Here is a 20,151-nt window from a genome sequence, read left to right as displayed (position 1 = left end):
CCCTAAAGGCTAGGGCCGGCTCTGTGTATAGTGAGTGTGTTGTGTGTATAGTGAGTGTGTTGTGTGTGTCTTCCTGAAGATGTGAGACAGGCCTCTACTTTGACAATGTTTAAATCCAGGCTCAGAACAGTTCTGTTTAGATGTGCATATGACTGAAAAGTTTTTATTCTGCACTCTTCTGTTTTAATGTTAATTTTATGATGATTATTTGTGATTATTTATGTTTTGATTTGTGTGATTTTAATGTCCTTCTTATTCTATAAAGCACTTTGAATTACTTTGTGTATGAATTGTGCTATACAAATAAACTTGCCTTGCCTGACAGACGAAACAACAAACAGGTTCATGGTGCAACCCCGGACACTCCCCTCTCCCTCCTCCTTCTCTCTCCTCCCCTCCTCCCTCTTCCCCTCCCTCTTCCCCTTCCTCTCCCTCTTACTCTCCCTCTCACCCTCACCCCCCCTCCTTCCCCTTCCTCTCACCCTCCCTCTCACCCTCCGTCTCTTCATATAAGACACTGGCAGTGACAGACATTGCAGAGTGACACATGGACAACCTCGTGGACTCAGACGAAATGTCCCACACACAAAACAACCCCCTGTTTGGGATGTCCCTCAGCCGCTCTGAGCTCTACAGCTTTGATCATGAGGGTGAGTACAGCACACTGCAAAAGACATTTCAACATTAGTAAATAGGTTGGGTTGAAGTGACATCAAAATATTGTAAAAAATCTGTCTATAGTTTGACATAGAGCTGGAGGAAGATCAGAATTCTGTGTTAGCATTTTTGCTTTTTTTAAGAGTAAAAAAAAATAAAACACAGGATAGAACCAATTACCAGATCATATAAAACTATAATGAAGTGATAAACTCATGCTCTGTTTTTCAAGATTGTGTTTTTGGGAAGTAGCCAAATTTGTGCGCAAGTAAGACTGAAGTTATTTCACAATAATATTAAGTAAAAGTACAAAGTGGTTATTCCAGATTCAGTAAGAGTAAAACGTATTTGGGGAATCTGCCACTTAAGAAAGAGTAACTTAAAGAGTAAGTGTATGGATGTAACATCAGATTTATAATGTGTGGTTAATGTAAAGAGGACAAAACATTAAATAATGTCAAAAATAATGTATTTTCTAAGGACAAACACACAAATGAGAAAAATGAAATATCTGAAGGAGCAATTCAAGAAACACAAATGTTCATGTCATTTAAGCCAGGCTTCCCTTTAAAAAAGTCACAGCCTGTAAGGACAGAGCTTATAAAAGATCTGCCCCTGCCCTGCCCATAAATATAGTAATATTCACATGTAAAATTGCCTATAAAATTGAGATATCAAAAAAACTGAAGCCAGGTTATAATTACCGGTATACACTATATGTGAACTAGGAAGCTTCAACTTTGTTTAAAATTTGAAGTTTGTGGCATTTTTAGTTTTTGTGTAGCATCAGTTAAAATCACTTTTGATTGAAAACTACAGAAGTCCTCCACAACTAGCCTGCACAAACACAAGCTTTCATTGAAGGTCTGGAAGTTCCATGAGACTGGGCCATTGTCATCCACAATGAGTGAAACGAGTTTCATCCAACACCTCAGATCTTCTAAACCACATGTGTCAAGCGTAGCCCTCCACATCATTTTATGTGGCCGTTGACAGAGTAAATTAAAATGTATGATGGTCTTAAAATGTCATTTTATCAGGAGATACGCAGTTACACAGCCATATTTTTACATCTAGGCAAATGCATCTGTAATATTTGGAACTTGAGTAAGTAATAAATACAGAAACAGTTAATTAACAAGTTAAAAAAGTAATTAGATTTATTTTACATCTGGCCCTTTGAGAGCAGCCATTTTGTTGATGTAGCTCTCGGTGAAAATGTGTTTGACGCTCCTGTTCTAAACAATAAAAGAGAAAGTCTTGAGACTTAAAGTTTTTGGCTTGTTTAGCTTCTCCATCCAGAGACTTTGTAACAGAGGAAATCAGGAAAGCAAATATTACTCTAGAAATGTACCTTTATTTTTAATATATTTGAAAGGACAATAGAACACATTTTTGATGAACCGTGTGAAATTTGTCAATTATCATTTTTTGTCAGTTCCAACTTTTTTTTTATTTTATCAATGTATGTGGGGGACAAGAAATTCATGTTTTTTTTGTATATACAGAAGAAAAAAGGCTGAATTCAGTGAAGAATACCAAAATTGACAAATTTCACTTGTTTACGAAAAAACTAAAACTAACAAACAGACAAAAAAAAAAAAAAAAAAAAAAAAAAGCCCCTGAAAGTTGCTGAAAGTTGAAAGTTGAAAGTTTAAAAATAAAGGTCATTTTGCAGAGTTTTCACAAGGCTCTATTATAATCAATAGGAAGGACGTCTCAGAACTGATTTTAAATTGATGCTACACAGAAACAAAAAAAAAAAAAACACTCTAATATAATACAGGTCACACTTAGTGTAGTTCAATAGACCTACCTGACAAACAAACAAAAAGTGTAAGCAGCAGGTGTGTTAGTTTTAGTGTAGTTCAGAATCAGAAGACTTTTATTGCCATAGTCTGAACACAGTTCACAAACTAGGAACTTGCTTCGGTGAAAAAGTGCAACATAAACACACTGAATAAATACAAATACAAATAAGGGCATGCACAAAGTTAAAAATATATGCTCAAAAAAAAAATCAAGTGAAATACTTAAAGGGAGAAAAATATATACAACAGCAGCATCAGAACAACAGTGCAAAGTGGCTTATTAAAGTGACCGGTGTTATAAAGTGTCCAGTTTAGTGCAGATATTATAAAGTGTTCATGAGACAAACAGCAGAGGGGAAGAAACTGTTCTTATGGCGAAAGGTTCTGGTCCCAATGGACCGTAGCCTCCTGCCAGAGGGAAGTGGCTCAAATAGTCCATGTCCAGGGTGAGAGGTGTTAGCTGCTATACGGCCTGCTCGCCCCCGAGTCCTGGAGACGTACAGGTCCTGTATAGATGGAAGGCTGCAGCCAATCACCTTCTCAGCAGAGGCACAATGCTCCTCTCTTCACACAGATATAAAGCAGTGTCCACCATAATCTGACCACAACTGAAGACGTGGCTTGGATGAGCAGTGAAATGTCTTCACTCTAAAACCTTTTGTCCAGTTTACAGAATTGAATTTTTCTTTTACTATGGATCATACCTGGACGTCTGAGGGATTACACAGACACTACCCTAATATACCCTTGCTTCAGTTTTCTGGAAAATATCTCAATTTTAAAAGCCTTTTTACTCTACATGTGAAATACAAGTTTTCAAACCAGCATTTAAGTTTAAAAGTTGTATGATTTTTTTTTTTTCAGAAGATATTAGAGCAGGGATAGATCATTGGATTTAGTTGATAAAAGTATGAAAAATATTAATCTATGATGATTTTACAGATGTTTTGTAAGTGAACATTTATGTCCTTAGGGTCCCAAGTGTGATTTAAAAAAAAACAAAACAGTGTTCTTGTGCAGTAGTAAAAGAACAAGGGAACAAGAAACTTCGACAAGAAATGCGCCTGGTCACATAATTTGGTGTCATTATCATGAACTAAACCAAAACAATGTCCACAGGGAAGCCAGATGGTTAATGTCATCTTTTTTTTTGACATACAACATATTACTCCTGGAATATAGTCGTGGTGTCTAAAAACCTTTTAAAAGGCAACTTCAGCAGACTTCAAATAAGAATAAAACATTTGTGAGTAAAAATTACACATATAATATAATTAAAAAATAATTTTCATAGATTCATTTTTTGCTCTTCATTTGATATAGAAGGAGAATTGGCTCTGACATGCAGTAACCAGAGGGGGGCGACATTGCTCTATACAAAATGAAATTCATGTAGCAGTGGAGAAAATTTCAGCATGATATATAAATATATAAATATATATATATATATAAATATATATATATATATATATATATATATATATATATATATATATATATATATATATATATATATATATATATATATATATATATATATATATATAAATATATATATATATATATATATATATATATATAAATATATATATATATATATATATATATATATATATATATATATATATATATATATATATATATATATATATATATATATATATATATATATATATATATATATATATATACATATATATATATATATATATATATATATATATATATATATATATATATACATACATATATATACATACATATATATATACATACATATATACATATATATATACATACATACATATATACATATATATATATATATATATACATACATACATATATATACATACATACATATATATACATATATATATATATATATATATACACACACACATATATATATATATATATATATATATATATATATATATATATATATATATATATATATATAGACATTCAAGTAAAATTGTATTGATTAAAGATGCACTATGTAACTTTTCTGGTGGTGCTTCATAACAGCAACATCACACTGGACTGCGAGAGCAGGAGCAGAACACAGGGAGGGAACAGAAGGCTGATGCTCCACACAGAGCCACTGACACACGAGTTTGTCACAAGAGAACAGTATTTCTAAAATCTAACTTAATGACATGTATGACATAAAAGCAGGCCAACAATTGGATGTTTTGAATCTTAGACAGAAGTGAACTACAGCAATGGACCTATATCCCAATGTTCTGTATCAGACTGATAAAAAAAAAAAAATACAGGATTTCTTCACCTTAAACACCCCAAATTAGACCCCCCTCAGATGTTCCTTTTTTGTTCTGTCTGTGTTTTTTTGTGACATTCTTATTGGTCCCTGAGCTCATATATGCACCTATGCACAAAGCTTTGCTGCTAAACCTCAGCAGGTGCACAGTCATCTCTAAAGAAGCGAAACCATACTTGTTTGCTTTAAAAACCTGTGGATAAGTTCATTTTAAGCAATATGGGAAATAGCCTCTTTATGGTTGAGCACCTGTCCCTCACAGTCTCTGTGCATGTCCCTGGTCTGCACAGTAAGAATCCATGTTTTTCAAGCAATAAAGCAATAAAACATCTGTAAGTGAATTAATGAAATATGTGGAACATTCTGGGCAAAGTAATCTGATTACTTGATCCTAAATTATTAAACTAAATTATGAAGTTTAGATTAAATAGCCCCATTGGTGAACGCAGTTGCCATATTTCACCAGCTCAGACAGTGACACAGGAATTTGAGTAGAAAAAAAAAAGAAAAAAAGAAAATGCATTTTGTAAGGTTAGAGGAACTGTATGTAACCTGCACACTCACCGTTGTTAGAAAGGTATTACAATCTCAACTGAACCTGTGTGTCCAGAGCCTTAACCTGCAGATAGAGGACACGTACAAGTACAGTCTCATGTGAAAGCTCAGAATCTCCAGAATTCACTCACTGAGCTGCAGAGGCTGCACTAGCACTGGTTTATAACTGACTGCAGGTGCTGGAGTTTAGGTAGTGACCATTCAGATCAGAGAGAGGCCTTTTAGGTTTAAAACCACCTGGATCAACAGAAATGAGAGACATTATATACAATGTTTTTGTAATTCAGAATAAATCAGCATCACGATATTTATCATGACATACTATATTTGACTGGAACATGTTTACTTCATACCTGGGAACACAGATGGGTAAAAAAAAATCTTACATACAGCTCCTTTAAAAATGAGTATGTCCGTTTTGGTCTTGTCACGTGGAAGTCCTGATTTTAGCCCCGCCTCCTCTCCTTCGGGCTGATGTTTGATTGACAGCTGACAGCCCTATGTGCTCAGAGCAGGAGTATTCTTTCAGAGTGGCCCTGTCTGATGTGATGACTGTTATCGTATTTCAGATCTGAAGAGGGCCCCTCAGAGGAGACCATGGTGTTTGACTGTAATCGTGGTTTACCTCATTCTACAGACACCTCTAAATATCTTCCTCCTCTATAAAGGTGGGTATATTGATTAATCTCTACTTGCTTGACTTAGTATACGGACCCTCTAAAAGGTTGTAAAGAACATTTTAAAAAGAACATAGCCTAAATATGCAAGATTGGTGTGTTAAACATCTGTGAATGAAACAAAACAAAACTCCAGGTATTTATTTGTGATGAGGAAACAACATTAGACAGCATAGATCAGAAAATGGTGTAACATGGACCCTTTAAAATTGAGTTTAACCTGTGTGTCCAGAGTCTTAACCTACAGATAGAGGACACGTACAAGTACAGTCTCATGTGAAAGCTCAGAACCTCCAGAATTCACTTTTGATTTGTTGACCTGGTTTAAGGTTAATATCTAATACCTATCCACATGAAAATAAAAAGCTAGCACAAAGTTGAACATCATCTCTGTCCATACAAATAAACAAAAGTTTAATTATTTTTTCACAATAGCTCAGTAAGTAGCATCATTATTCAACCCCAAAGATGTGATTGTTATGTGTGAAAGGGCTCTGAGACATAAGATTAATATGGCAAGTTTGTGGAGCCAGGTTCATGGATCATACATTTTGATATTTCTTCCAAAAACAGTGACTCTTCTGTGGAGTTATATAGGCCCTGGCACACAATCTGAAATCATCATCTGCAACATGAATACAACCTTTTGAGGCAACTGGAGGAGGCAAAATTAAATGGAAAATAATGCCTTTTTCAATGACAAATAAGGATAAATGGCAGAATAACACAAAATATGAAAAATCAAGGAGACTTTGGAAACGGATAACTTCACCACAAATGATACTTGTTGTAAACCTCAAATACAGTATAATGTTTTCATGTTTTGAAATAGAAAAACTAACTGACATTTCTTTGCTGAAAATTCAAAAAATGTTGCTTATATCTTTCATAAAAAGCCTCCTCTTCTTCCTCAGATGCTTGGGTAACCCTCAGGGATGTGTACTCTGCCCTGTTGTCTTCTCACATCTTGGTTATGTGCCCCAGCAGTGGTCATAGAAGGAAAATATGAACTTCTGTCAAAGACTCCCAGCTAAACTGTGCAAAATGACACAAGTAGACAGTATGTGAGGGTATGCCTGAGATGACAGGGTTCATATCTAACCACAACTTCGCCTTGAACTATCAGAAATAACTAGTCATAACCAATGTAACTGACTATTTGACTGTTGATTTATTTAAGCTGAGTTGGTACATTCAGTGAATTGTTTAGATCATCCTTGTTTCAGTCAGGCACTTCATCCCCTTTGTCTGCACTTTTTATCATTTGATGATATTGTTGATCGGATAGAGGCACTGATTGGCAACACACTATCAAGGTCGTCATTCTAAAACTTATTCCATTTGGCTTAAAGACCCACTGTCTTCAAGCATTTATTTTATGATAGATATTTGTACTGTGCTAAATAAAATCTTGAAAATCATGCATTATTTCACAGAGCAGGCTTGCCTCTTCACATACTTCTTAACTTGGTCTGGAAGAGGGCAGGCCGCCTGCGGTAAATGTTATTACTTTCTTATTACTTTGCCTGAATGGCGTAAAACTTTTCCATCACCTTGTAGAATGGTAGAAAAAGTATCTTGGACTACTCCTGGACCAAACAGGTACACAGACCTGTTTCTGTGTAGATCCAAAGTTTGTGTTTAAGTCCATGGCGTCATGCAGGTGGTGTGCCTGCTACCAGAAGTCTTACACCAGGTTTATACCAACTCGGGTGTGGTTTGGAACCCACATGGGTCTTGCAAAACTCGCAAAACTCATGTGGAGGGCTTGAAAAATTCAAAAAGATAGAAAGGATATTTTTCCAGGACACCATAGTGGTCTGGAGCAGTTTTCAGGTCATGCTCTGTGTTATCACATGAAACCACATGAACATGCACTGCGTTGGCCAAAATAGTGTTGTTCTTAACAACTTCCTCAATATATCTTTCAGTTTTCACATTGGAGTCGTCAGGGTCCAAATCTGATTTGTCCAGCCAGACGTCCGCTCAGCTGTCAGGCAGTCCAGCAGACTTCCAGAGTTTAATCCAGAACACCAGCCAGGAGACTCAGAGTCTGAGGGGACAACTGAAAACACTCAAGAACCAGGTACGGACACTGCAACCACACTCAAGTTTATAGGGTAGAATTATACATCATTATTCTGGCATATATTTGGACAATTTATTCTTGCTATTTAACATCAGATAACTTGGAACACTATTTAAAGTGTGTATGACAGCTTTTCATGTTTTTACTAATTATTATATCATTTGGTGGGATAGTACCAGTGGTCAATATTTATCACAGTTTTACATAAGTTAAGTGACAATTTATGAAGAAAAAGCTGAAAAGAAAAGTACAAAATACAGGAACAATTTACACACATGGAAGATATTTTTCTAACAATTAAAATATACATTTTTATAAAACAAAGGTGTCATCATGTATTTATATATCTTATATTTATATTTAGTTAGTCTAATCATTACTATTGTGTACTTTAGACATGTTTTAGTCCTTGATTCCATAACTGTTACCTAGCAACATAATGTAAACAACTATGTCATATTTGCTGCCTGTGTCCAACCAGGAAGTAAAATTATAAAATTAACTGGCACCAAAAATCGTATAATTTGGTTATATTTGTTATTATGCACTTTCGTGTCAGTTTTATCTGTTTAAGACCACATTCACACTTGCACACATCACATCAATATTAGGTGTAAACTGAGACAAAAACTTTAAAGGCCAAAGATCATGACTAAACCAGGACAAGAAAAGGGCCAAACCAAGTCAGGACTAAACTGGGATAATGGATGAGACTGGTTACTATGTTTGTTCAAATGGATATTGTCTTTTAAATTGTACATATGTTGCTTCCTGGTATTATATATGTATATTTAAGTATTTCAAAAATGTTCAGAAAAAACACCTTATATGGGCCTTGTAATCGGTCCTCAGTAAAGCTCAAGCCTAACCTAACTCTTCTATCCATCAAATTTGAACACATTTTATCTATCGCACACATAAGAAAGAGCCGTGTGAGTCATTACTATATGACGCTTTTGGGGATCAAAGCTGATCAGCTGTCCAAAGATGCTCCACTGTTCTTCACTTTTCTGTCTGGAAAAACTGTTCTGAAGCTGTGCTAGTAGCCAGTAAACCATGCATGTGAATATTAGTGGTGTGCTATAGGGTTTGTGAGAGTTAGGAACAACATAGATAGATCTGAATACATACTTTCCCCTTTCATGGTTTGTAAATCTGGTACCCCAGCTTTGAATGGGCTGTACTTGTCTTTTTTCTCATGCAATTAAGTAAAATTTGCACCAGTACATATCCAGTTGGTACAGAAAGTATTCAGAACCTCTTAATTTTTTCACTCTTTATTATATTGCAGCCATTTGCTAAATAATTTAAGTTCATTTTTTACCTCATTAATGTACACACAGCACCCCATATTGACAGAGAAACACAAAATTGTTGGAATTTTTGCAGCATTATTAAAATAGAAAAACTGAAATATCACACGGCCATAAGTACTCCCTTTACTAGACCCTTTGTTCAGTATTTAGTAGAAGCACCCTTCATGCAAGTTTTTACCACCACTTGGCCACATTCATCTTTCCTTCGATTGCAACCAGTCGTCCCATCCCTCCAGCTGAAACCAGGTAAACTCCATGTGGGCTTTCATGTGTCTTGCACTGAGGAGAGGCTTCTGTCGGGCCACTCTGCCCCGACTGGTGGAGCAGTGATAGTTGACTTTCTAGATCTTTCTCCCATCTCCTGACTGCATCTCTGGAGCTCAGCCACAGTGATGGGTTCTTTGGGTTCTTTTTTACCTCTCTCACCAAGGCCCTTCTCACCCGATTGCTGAGTTTGGCTCTAGGAAGGGTTGTGGTCATCCCAAACATTTTCCATTTAAGGATTATGGAGGCCACTGTGCTCTTAGGAACCTTAAGTGCAGCAGAATTGTTTTTTGTAACCTTTGCCAGATCTGTGCCTTGCCACAATTCTGTCTCTGAGCTCTTCAGGCAGTTCCTTTGACCTCATGATTCTCATTTCCTCTGACCTGCACTGTGAGCTGTAAGGTCTTATATAGACAGGTGAGTGGCCTTCATAATCAAGTCCAATCAGTAAAATCAAACACAGCTGGACTCTAATGAAGGTGTAGAACCATCTCAAGGATGATCAGAAGAAATGGACAGCACCCGAGTTAAATATATGAGGGTCACAGTAAAGGGTCTGAATACTTATGGCCGTGTGTTATTTCAGTTTTTCTTTTTTAATAATTCTGCAAACAATTCAAGAATTTTGTGTTCTCAGTCAATATGGGGTCCTGTGTGTGCATTAATGAAAAAAAAAAAAGAACTTAAATGATTTTAGCAAATGGCTGCAACAAAGAGTGAAAAATTTAAGGGGGTCTGAATACTTTCCGTACTCACTGTATATTGTAAAAGCAGCTTTTAGGGTCAAAACAAGTCCACTGTGTGTCATTTGTGTCATATTGTAAAGCGTTATATTGTCTGCAAACCAGGAAGTAAAGCTGGTGCACTGCTAGCATGTTCGTTTTTTAACCCTGATAAACAAAACTCAGACTAAACCAGTCATGGCGAATAATGAGAATGCTGGGAATTTGTATTTTGTAAAAGTCTGTGTGTAGTCCTAACAGTGGTGATGTGTGCAGGTGGAGAGTCAGTGTGGAGCCGAGGGTCAGATCCACAGACTTCAGACTGACCTGGTCCAGTTAAACTTCACTTCACAGAGACTGGAATCACGTCTCAGCGCCGCCAGCCTCCATGGAGGTACCACTAATACTGCTACTACTACTACTACTATTATTGCAACTACTGCTGCTGCTGCTGCTGTTACACTTCAGTGCACAGGGACTGGACTTGCACCATCAGCGTCACTTCACGTACTACTAATACCACTACTACTGTTACTGCAACTGCTACTATTGTTACTACTACTACTACTACTACTACTACTACTACTACTACTACTACTACTACTACTACTACTACTACTACTGCTACTGCTGCTATTACTGTTAAATTCCAGTGCACAAAGACTGGACTTGTGCCTCAGCGCCGTCATCCTCACTCCAGGTACTACTAATACTGCTTCTAGTACTACTATTAATGCTACTACTACTACTACTATTAGTGCTACTACTACTATTAATGCTGCTACTACTGCTACTACTGCTGCTGCGACTCATGCGGCATGCCTTGGTGAACTCAGCCTCACTCCAGGTACTACTACTACAACTACAACAACTACTACTACTTCTATTATTACTATTACTACTACTACCACTGCTATTGCTGTTCTAAATTCCATTCTGCTGCTGCTGTTTTTCTTAAAATATGTTTGTCTTGAAATATGTGACTTACTGTATAACTTTTTTTTTTACTAATGTTTGTGTGAATGCAGGACCCCCAGGCCCCCCAGGACTCAAAGGTCAGTTGTGTCAAACATTCTTTACGATACCAATTATAGGTGGTTACTATAACTAACTATAACTATTACTTTTTTGTGATGATTGATGATGATTGACAAATGTATGTAGGATTTGGACCAACATGACATTTTTGTTGATTGAAACTACACTAAAACAAAAAAAGAATGTGTCTGTCAGAATGGACAGCATGTAAACAAGGTGAGTGTGCCAGTGTAGTAGCATTACGTTTCGGGGCGCGTGCTCAGATGATGGCTGTAATGATGGTTCCTGTCCTCCTTTCGTCCTCCTCTGATGAGACCAGCTGATGGATGAGGAGCTCTGACATTTCCCGCAGACGGCTCTATCTCACTCGCGGCCCCGATAGGTCAAAGCTCGGCAGCCGATCACTCCTCAGATTAACTTAAATTATGACCACCTTTTCACCGAGGGTCAGCGTGCTGTTTTTAATGTTCCACAGCACGGCATTAAAATCTATCTTGCATTTCTTCAATAATCCGCTTTACAGAAACTGGCACGTGGCATTCTGCATTTAGACACTCTGTAAAACCTGAATGTTTGGCTAAGGGAGTATCCCATAATGCTTTGTGATGTGATATCACAATTTATTTTTAGCTAAACTGTGAAAACTGCAATTAAAGCTGTAATCCTACTGCATTTTGTGAGTGAGATCTGACTGGTAATTTGGCCTGGTGGAGTTAACTGCTTTTAACTGCTGTCTCTATGGTGATAAGAGTAATAATAATAATAATAATAATAAAAAGCAGGGCCCTTCACCAGAAAAGTTACACAGTGCATCTTTAAGTGCAGTTCTAGTCAAATGGTAGATAGGTGCTAGTGACAAAACAAAAACTGTAAAAATATATGTAAACAACTTAAATACACTAGCTAAACAACCCACAATAAGTCAAAACTATTCTTAACATTTGACAGACAACAAATACAGTGCGTTGCTACGTTATGTGTGCAGGTGACAAAGGTGATGTTGGATCTATCGGAACAAAAGGAGAACAAGGACAGACTGGTGTACCAGGTGAGGAAAAAAGTATTTTGTATATTAATAATTGCATTAAACTGCTATAAATCAATTTAGTTTGCAACAAAGTGAATGCAAAGTTATATCTGCATACAATAGTACGTTGAACGTTTTTGTTTACAGGTATAATATTCAGACTATAAGTAAAATGATTTGAAAAATCCAAGTCTGATTTTAAAAAGTTCACCTCTGACACTATCAGATTCTCAAGTAGGATATTACTACATCTAAAACTGTGTATTGTGTAATGTTTGAATAATGGCTCTTACACAATTGTAACAAGCAACTTCCTTCTCCAATTGGCTCTGTGCACAACAGCATGTGGCTAGCTCACTGTTAGCATCACCGCCTCCTGTCATATTAAATCTCAAAAAGGTTTTTGCTGAGTCATGTGAAAAATCAATAAATACTCAAAGAATGATGCTAAAATCTAAGAAAATGAGGTTGTGGTTTGTGTTTGTTTCAATGCTAATGCTAATGCTATTTTAGAGGCATGATGAAACTAAGATAATTTATATGTAAAAACAATCAAGCAGACTTTGCTTAAAATTTGTATTTGTTGTTTATTTCATATTTTATTTTATGATATAATAAAAGTTAGCATTAGCTTTGAAGCACAGAGCCTGTTTAACAGATCAGAAAACCCAGAGTGCCAGAGGGTCAATTACCATTGGAGGTGAAAAGCTATAATGAATTCTGTTTTGTTGTTGCAGGGTCACCTGGACCCCAAGGACCAACCGGTGAGCTGCCATTAACACTGCAGGCTAATATGTATTCTGTATGTGAAATGTAAAGCACCTTAGTGGCGTTTGCGTATAGCTAAGTCTCCATAATATGAGTGGCATACTGTTTTTATAATCAGCTATGGCAAAACAAGATTAGCAAATGCAAAGATTAGCTTCTCACGCTATTTGTAATACTATTTTATAGAAATGTTTAGGTATTACTAAACAGTGAGTTAGTCTTGTTTCTGTGTTTATTTTGAGCATGCGGTCTGAACTTTTCACATATGGCACCTAAAAAAAACAAGTCAAGTACACATATATCATTTGACCAAAATATGTACAATCAACATAACATTACACATTATTAATACAATATTATTAGCTGTATTATTATTTAACTCCATGTATTCAAGGGAGAGAGAGGACCCAAAAATGCAGGACTGCACTTGAAACTTGAAAATGTTTTTTAATATAAACTAAAGCCAGATGTAAAACTAAATCAATTTTACGGCAACTAGTAATTCTACCTCTTGATCTCAATAACATCACATCGTATAGTAATACAGAACTAAAATTTATGTTTCAAGATATGGCCCTTAATGAAAAAAGTTTGGACACCCATGGTCTATGGCAACAAAACTTTATGTCAACAATCATGTATAATCTGAAACAAAGCCTTGTTACTGAACTGTTAGTTTGGACATAAGGTTTGGTTTAAAAAACAATCCAAACTAACAGTTGAGTAGTAGGTGTCGGTCATGCAAGTCTGAATATGCTTCCACACAAGGAGGTTTAAATAGGAACTAGGTAGCATTACTTTCCCCACGTTTACTGTAACTTACTGAGGAAGTTTTTTTTTTTTTTTTTTTTAATTATTTCTATTATTAAGACCTCAAGTCATGTTATTTTAAGGTTAACAAACTTGCAATTTCTGGCTATTCTACGCTGACAAGCTATTTGAAACTCCATATTTAAGAACAAAACTAAACAACGCCCAGAGATTTCACTTCTGTAAAACACAACATTATGAAGTTCAGTTTGAAAATATCCTAGAAATGTAAATTATAAACTACTTTCTGTTCCTGTTGAATGGCCTGAGTCAGCTGGGACACACAAATTGTTATCTGCTGGTCTTGCATTTAAGACAGTTTTGATCATATGATTTATTAACATGTTTTTTGTTCAATGTGTTTCATGTTTTAGGCCCTGCAGGTCCTCCTGGTAAACAGGGACCAGGAGCAAAGGGAGAGCCTGGAGAGATGGGTCCAATGGGTAATCTTGATGTTTTCATGGGCTCTTGGGTTTTATTTGAATGTGGCTTTATGGTATTTAGTCTAGATTTGTTAAAATTGAACTAAACACTACATACTCTTTTTAAAAACTGTGTATATGGTGTTTTAATAGCATTATCTATTATTCTTAGTCACTTTTGGCCACTTTGGTGCAAACTAAGTCAATCTCGTAGCTTGTAGCAGCTTTCTCGTTAAAAAAAAAAAAAAAAAAGGATACCTGTTAGACCAGACCCCCCTCCTCACTCTGTCCTTTAGTCCTCAAGCACTGCCCGGTTTGGCAGCTCTATTTGAAATGTAGTTGTGGGAGGAGTTTAGGTGTTTAGTGCTACTTTAACCTTATATTACCCTTATACCAATGATTGTAGTGAAGGTGTATGTAGTTTAAAAACACTGTGGAGCACTTCCTGTATTACTACATGACATCTCTCTTCTCTCTGAGAAAAACTCAGACTAAATATCCAGGATTTTTGTGCTAAACATGTGTGAATGAAACATCAACAATAATAATAATAATAATAATAATAATAATAATAATAATAATAATAATAATAATAATAATAATAATAATAATAATAACAATAACAACAACAACAACTAACAACTTTACTGAAGCTCCACCAGAACTGAAAAAGCTTGTTGGATGTGTGGCCAAAATTCTATTTATGTAATCACTTTTCCCTGTGCTTTGACTGCAGGCCCCATGGGAGCCTCAGGGTGGCCAGGTGAAGATGGTGCGTGGACATTTGTCATACATGTTTTGTTCTGTCGTATATATTTAGTTACGTTCAGTATGCTAATGTTTTCTGTTGTGGTGTATTAAGGACATCCTGGGGATCCTGGACCAAAGGGAGAGAAAGGTGACACTGGAGAGACAGGCCCACCTGGACCACAAGGTAATACATTTACTGTGTGAGATAATGAAATAACATGTTCATTTAAGACATCAAGAGATTTAAGCTAAACATGCTAATAACAGAAATAAATTAAAGAGATTGTAATAAAGGGCCCAAGTTCTTCTCTCAAACTGAAAACACTCTGATCCACATTGTGATGTCATGTGGTAATACAGGAAGTGCTCCAGTGTGTCTATAAACTCCATACACCTTTGCTAGAATCATTTTGATACTTTCAGCCCTGGAATTGCCAGTCTCTACTGAACTAAAATGCAAAGGAGCTGTTAACTTGAAAACTATCGCTTCATGACATCACAAGGTGGAACAGAGCATTTTGAGTTTTGAAGATGTATAACAGATTAATTCAGGATTACTCAAACGTGTGAATGAAACAAAACACAAGTCCAGGTATGTTTTTGATGAGGTAGCAACATTCCAACAGGACTAACACGTCACATTAGTCAATTTTAAACAACTAACTAAATCATACTATTGATTATGATGTTTAATAATGTATTGTAAGACTACAATTTATTATTATTATTATTAAAATCTGTCAAATTATTTTAAGAAGTTTTTTGTATTTGTTTCTTTAGGTGTCGCTGGTCCTAAAGGAGAGCCAGGTGAACACTTCACAACGTCATTTATTAATGTCTTTTAAAACTTTATATACACTCTAGATGTGGTTATATTATTGGACAGTTTTTTTTTTTTTTTTTTTTTTTTTTTTTTTTTTTTTGTTTTATGGTGTTGTCTGTTTGACTTTTAGTATTCATTTAGTTTCCATCTGCAAAAGTGCAATGTTCTACCTGTATAAAGCTGTAGTTCCTTTTTTAGTTTAGTCAAAGAATTGTTCAGTGGAGTCTTATTTGACCAAAAATTGAATTAATTGACACATTTTCTGAACAAAGAGTAGTTTTTGTATGAACTCCCCCTGCAGGTGTAGTCTTGCGCGTGCAGTTGGGGTCACATACACAGAGATACAAAATCATTTTGAGAGCTTTTGCCACGCCCCCTTTTTACTCGGCAGGACACGTCTTTAGTCAACCAACAATTTCTTTAGGCGACTACAGCCCTGGAACTTTATATATTATTCTACAAAATTCCCACAGATTAATTTTACTTTACTGAGGGCCTCATTTATCAATTCATGTGATAAACAGCTCTCCACGTTAAGGTTAGCAAGCAGTTTCTCACAAACACGCTAAAGAAGACGCAGCGCAGTTTTGCTCACTTTTGAATGATATGTAAAAAGGGATGTTTTTGCCAACATGAGCAAAAATTGAGGACTAAGAAATGAAAGTGAAAAGGATAACGCTGGTTAGCCTGCTGTTAAAGGTTTTTATGAGTTTCCGTCAGATGCTCCTTAATTCAGATGCTATAAGAGAATGTACGGAAATAGGGCAAACATTAATTTGTACAACAATTCAACAGCCCAAAGGAGCAGAGCACGCCAATTTTAGCACTCGCTGAATGCCCTCATTTACATATCAGCTTTGTGGCAGAAATAATACACTAACTTCCCAAAATTTTATTATTCTTGCAGTTTAGGACCTAAGAAACTTAAGTTCATCTGTGGCACTGGCTCACAGGTGTGTAAGACTGAGAGTATCACTGGAGGTAATAGATTTGTCTTTGTGCAGGTCCAGCCGGTTCACCTGGAGAGAAGGGTAGCCAAGCAGCTCAGGCGCGTGAGTAAAACTATTTGGTTTGTAGCTCATACGTAACAACAACACCACCACACTATTGGAAAACGCAGTCAACCAGAACCACACCCTCTGACAAAACCTTACAAAGACGAGTGAGTTTGGAGCCGTGTCTCTCTCCTTGGTTTCAGACGGCATGATTGACAGACACATGGTTAATTTGTGTCAAAACAAACATGGTGGCACACGTGTAAAAAAGGGGAAAAAATTATCCAGAGGACTAAGAAACAGCACAGAACAAAACACTAAACTGATATATGTCACAAGTAAAAGAAGTTTTATATTTTTTTCTAAATGTTACAAGAATTTTGTAGGGAAAATCTTCCACATTTGAGAGACATGTGATGCAAATCAGTAGTTGTGGTTGGACAGTCTCAAGTTAGGACAGAAGTTTGAGGTCCTAACGGTTCGATCCCAGAACCTTCTTGAACAGAATGTAGAAGGGTCTGGCTGATCAGGCGAGCATTCTGAGGCTGTCCTCTTCTGAACAGCTGAAGGTGCCGAGATTCAACGCTCTAAAGCCACTGCAGGGTCAATAGACTCGTTCTGATTGTTTTAGCATAGACTGCGGAACATTCTTGAAGTTGTATTATGCACCAACTAGAAATGTTTTAACAAGTGAACTAATTTTAATAGATTTAATAGTTTCTCCTGCACATGGCAAAAGAGAATTTATTAAGAGCAACATTTGCTTGGCCTTCTTCACACAGAATTTACTTTTCAAAGGATTGATGGTGTGTGGGATTTTTTTCTCATTTTAAGTTTGTTGAGTTGCTCTTATTCATCCAACACACTCTTATACATTGATGTGTAAGGTCTCCTGCTCCCACCAAAAATCCAAACACTTAAGAAATGCTGTTTGTTGGCATGTTGTTGTGACTTCATGTGTGTGTGTGCAGAGACTGTGCGTCTCGTGCCGGGGCCATCACGGGGCCGCGTGGAGGTGCTGTATAGTGGCGTGTGGGGGACAGTCTGCGACGATAGCTTCGACAATCTAGACGCAAGGGTCATCTGTAAAATGCTGGGCTATCAAAGTGCGCTGACGAACTACGCTGCTTCAGGAGGTAATCACATGGGCTCTGTGTTTGGTTCTGATGATGAAACATGATTTTACATAGTTCACTCCTGATGGTGTATTGGTGCATTTAACTAGGTGTTTTAATTTCGGCAGGGACAAGACCCTTCTAGTCTTGTTAGCTTTTAAAAGTAAACATTTCTTTAAAAAGGTCTTCAATGGTGTGTTGTTAAAATAAGTTCACATTCCTCTTCCCTTTCTACAGGTTCTGGGAAGATCTGGCTGGATGAGTTGCGCTGCACAGGACAGGAGACGGATATTTTTGCCTGTCCACACGCCGGAATAGGCAACAACAACTGCGATCATTCTGAGGACGCAGGAGTCCAGTGTGTCTGAAATTCCATTTTAGGGGTCTTCACAGCAAAACGGCTGCTTCCATTTGACCCTCTCCTCAGGATCACTCTAGATGACTATAATGACCTTTTCCATCCACTTTCTTCCACTATGTCTCTAACTCTATCCTCAGCATCCTTCCTTCCTAATGTTCACTACCCCTCCACTCCGATCACTAAAAACTATTAAGTAAATCCTTAAAGATACACTATGTAACTTTTCTGGTAGAGGTCTGCTTGCTCTTTTTCTCCATATTTTTAAATAGGAAATTTCCACAGTATGGCATTAAATTTATCTATCTTGCATTTATTCAATCACAGATATTTTTGCTGCTTCAAAAATGACAGGCATTCTTACAATGAGCACCTCTCCACAGATCTAACCTATCATTTTGCCTGGTCGCATCACCAAGTTGTGTCTACAGAAATAGATAAGCTGCCATACTGTGTAAAATTCCAGGCAAAACAGTAACATCTCCATGGAGACGAAAGTTACGTAACTTTAATACACTTAGATCAAATATCTGTGCAATCTTCATGTGTATTAGATTTGTATTAAAAAAAATAAAAATAAAAAAATCTATATTCATCTCATATTGCACATTTTTAATTATGCATCGTAGCATCATCATTTGAGAGAAGACTGAAATCTCAGCTGTTAAACTAAATCAAGAATCCCATGTATTTCAGTTTGTAGAGGTGTAAACTACACAGAATAAAACCCCATAGAGGCAGATTGACAGTCTTTGTGATTTGATAATTGCGACTCAAACTACCGCTACCCAGCAAACCCATTCACTCAACCAAGCTGGGAGATACATTTTACAATATTTGTCTCATTTTTTTCTTTTTTCTGGACATTTTATGGTTGGATTTCAGAATTCTGTGCAGTACACACACCGTTCTGATTGGTCGCGGTACTTTGGAGCGTACAGCGTCTCCGCAGGCTGCAGGAGCGGGACGTGATTGACAGGCATCGTGCTGAGGACAAAGCCACACTAATGATGTTTTCTGCTGGAACCCTTCACACCCGCTGAATAAAAACATGGTTCTGTTTATGTGCAAGCGGCTAATGGCAGATAATCAGAAATATAGAGTTGATGGCACTTGCTTCTTTGAGTGACTTAAAAGGTCCTACACTATATTTTGTTGAACTTGTTATAGGAATAGGAGTTGTGCTTTATTTTATTCAAGCATGTTGGAATAAGCCAATGTCTGGTCCACTCTGTGACATCATCAGATGCATCAAGTTTAGTCCTGGTTCTCAAATGCAAACTACCTTTCCTTCAAAGTCAGTTTCTTTCAATCCAAGACGAGTAATAGAACAGGCTCCAAAGAGAAGGAGAAGCAACTCAATCCATCCCAGTACTAATCAGACTCAGCCCTGCTTAACTTCTGAGATCTGGCAAGATCAAGGTTTGACAAGCAGATGGCCACATATGAACCAGGATGTACGGAAATATGTAGCAAAGAAAACAACAGAACTCAGTAGAACTCAAGGTTCAGATTCCCTTTGTTTTGTTGACAGCACTGTTGAGCTTCATGATGCAGTCACCTGAAATGGCTTTCACTTTACAAATGTGCTTTGTCAGGGTTCATTAGTGGCAGCATAATAATAATAATAATAATAATAATAATAATAATAATAATAATAATAATAATAA

The 20,151-nt window shown here is 36.6% G+C and overlaps 1 protein-coding gene across 1 annotated transcript; it reads left to right on the top strand.

Annotated features, from left to right (window-relative positions):
* Positions 1-535: 535 nt before the first annotated feature.
* On the top strand, positions 536-19,080 carry LOC117389375 (macrophage receptor MARCO). The gene is made up of 14 exons (XM_033987042.2): positions 536-650; positions 5,877-5,975; positions 7,916-8,070; positions 10,652-10,769; positions 11,404-11,430; positions 12,399-12,461; positions 13,178-13,204; positions 14,393-14,461; positions 15,177-15,212; positions 15,303-15,374; positions 15,971-15,997; positions 17,018-17,065; positions 17,980-18,144; positions 18,361-19,080. The coding sequence occupies exons 1-14, from the start codon at positions 548-550 to the stop codon at positions 18,489-18,491; spliced, it is 1,140 nt and encodes a 379-aa protein (XP_033842933.1). The 5' UTR covers positions 536-547; the 3' UTR covers positions 18,492-19,080.
* Positions 19,081-20,151: the final 1,071 nt, after the last annotated feature.

The sequence above is a fragment of the Periophthalmus magnuspinnatus genome, chromosome 21, assembly GCF_009829125.3.
Source record: "Periophthalmus magnuspinnatus isolate fPerMag1 chromosome 21, fPerMag1.2.pri, whole genome shotgun sequence".
In the NCBI taxonomy this organism is placed as follows: Eukaryota; Metazoa; Chordata; class Actinopteri; order Gobiiformes; family Gobiidae; genus Periophthalmus; species Periophthalmus magnuspinnatus.
Note: the sequence above shows the minus strand (reverse complement) of the source record. Positions and strands in the feature narration are given on the sequence as shown.

Excerpts from the sequence above, each read along its gene's own strand:
- LOC117389375 (XM_033987042.2), top strand. The coding sequence starts at position 548 with ATGGACAACCTCGTGGACTCAGACGAAATGTCCCACACACAAAACAAC. Across the intron at positions 5,976-7,915 it reads TATCTTCCTCCTCTATAAAG|TTTTCACATTGGAGTCGTCA; the intron begins GTGGGTATATTG and ends TATATCTTTCAG. Across the intron at positions 12,462-13,177 it reads AGGACAGACTGGTGTACCAG|GGTCACCTGGACCCCAAGGA; the intron begins GTGAGGAAAAAA and ends TTGTTGTTGCAG.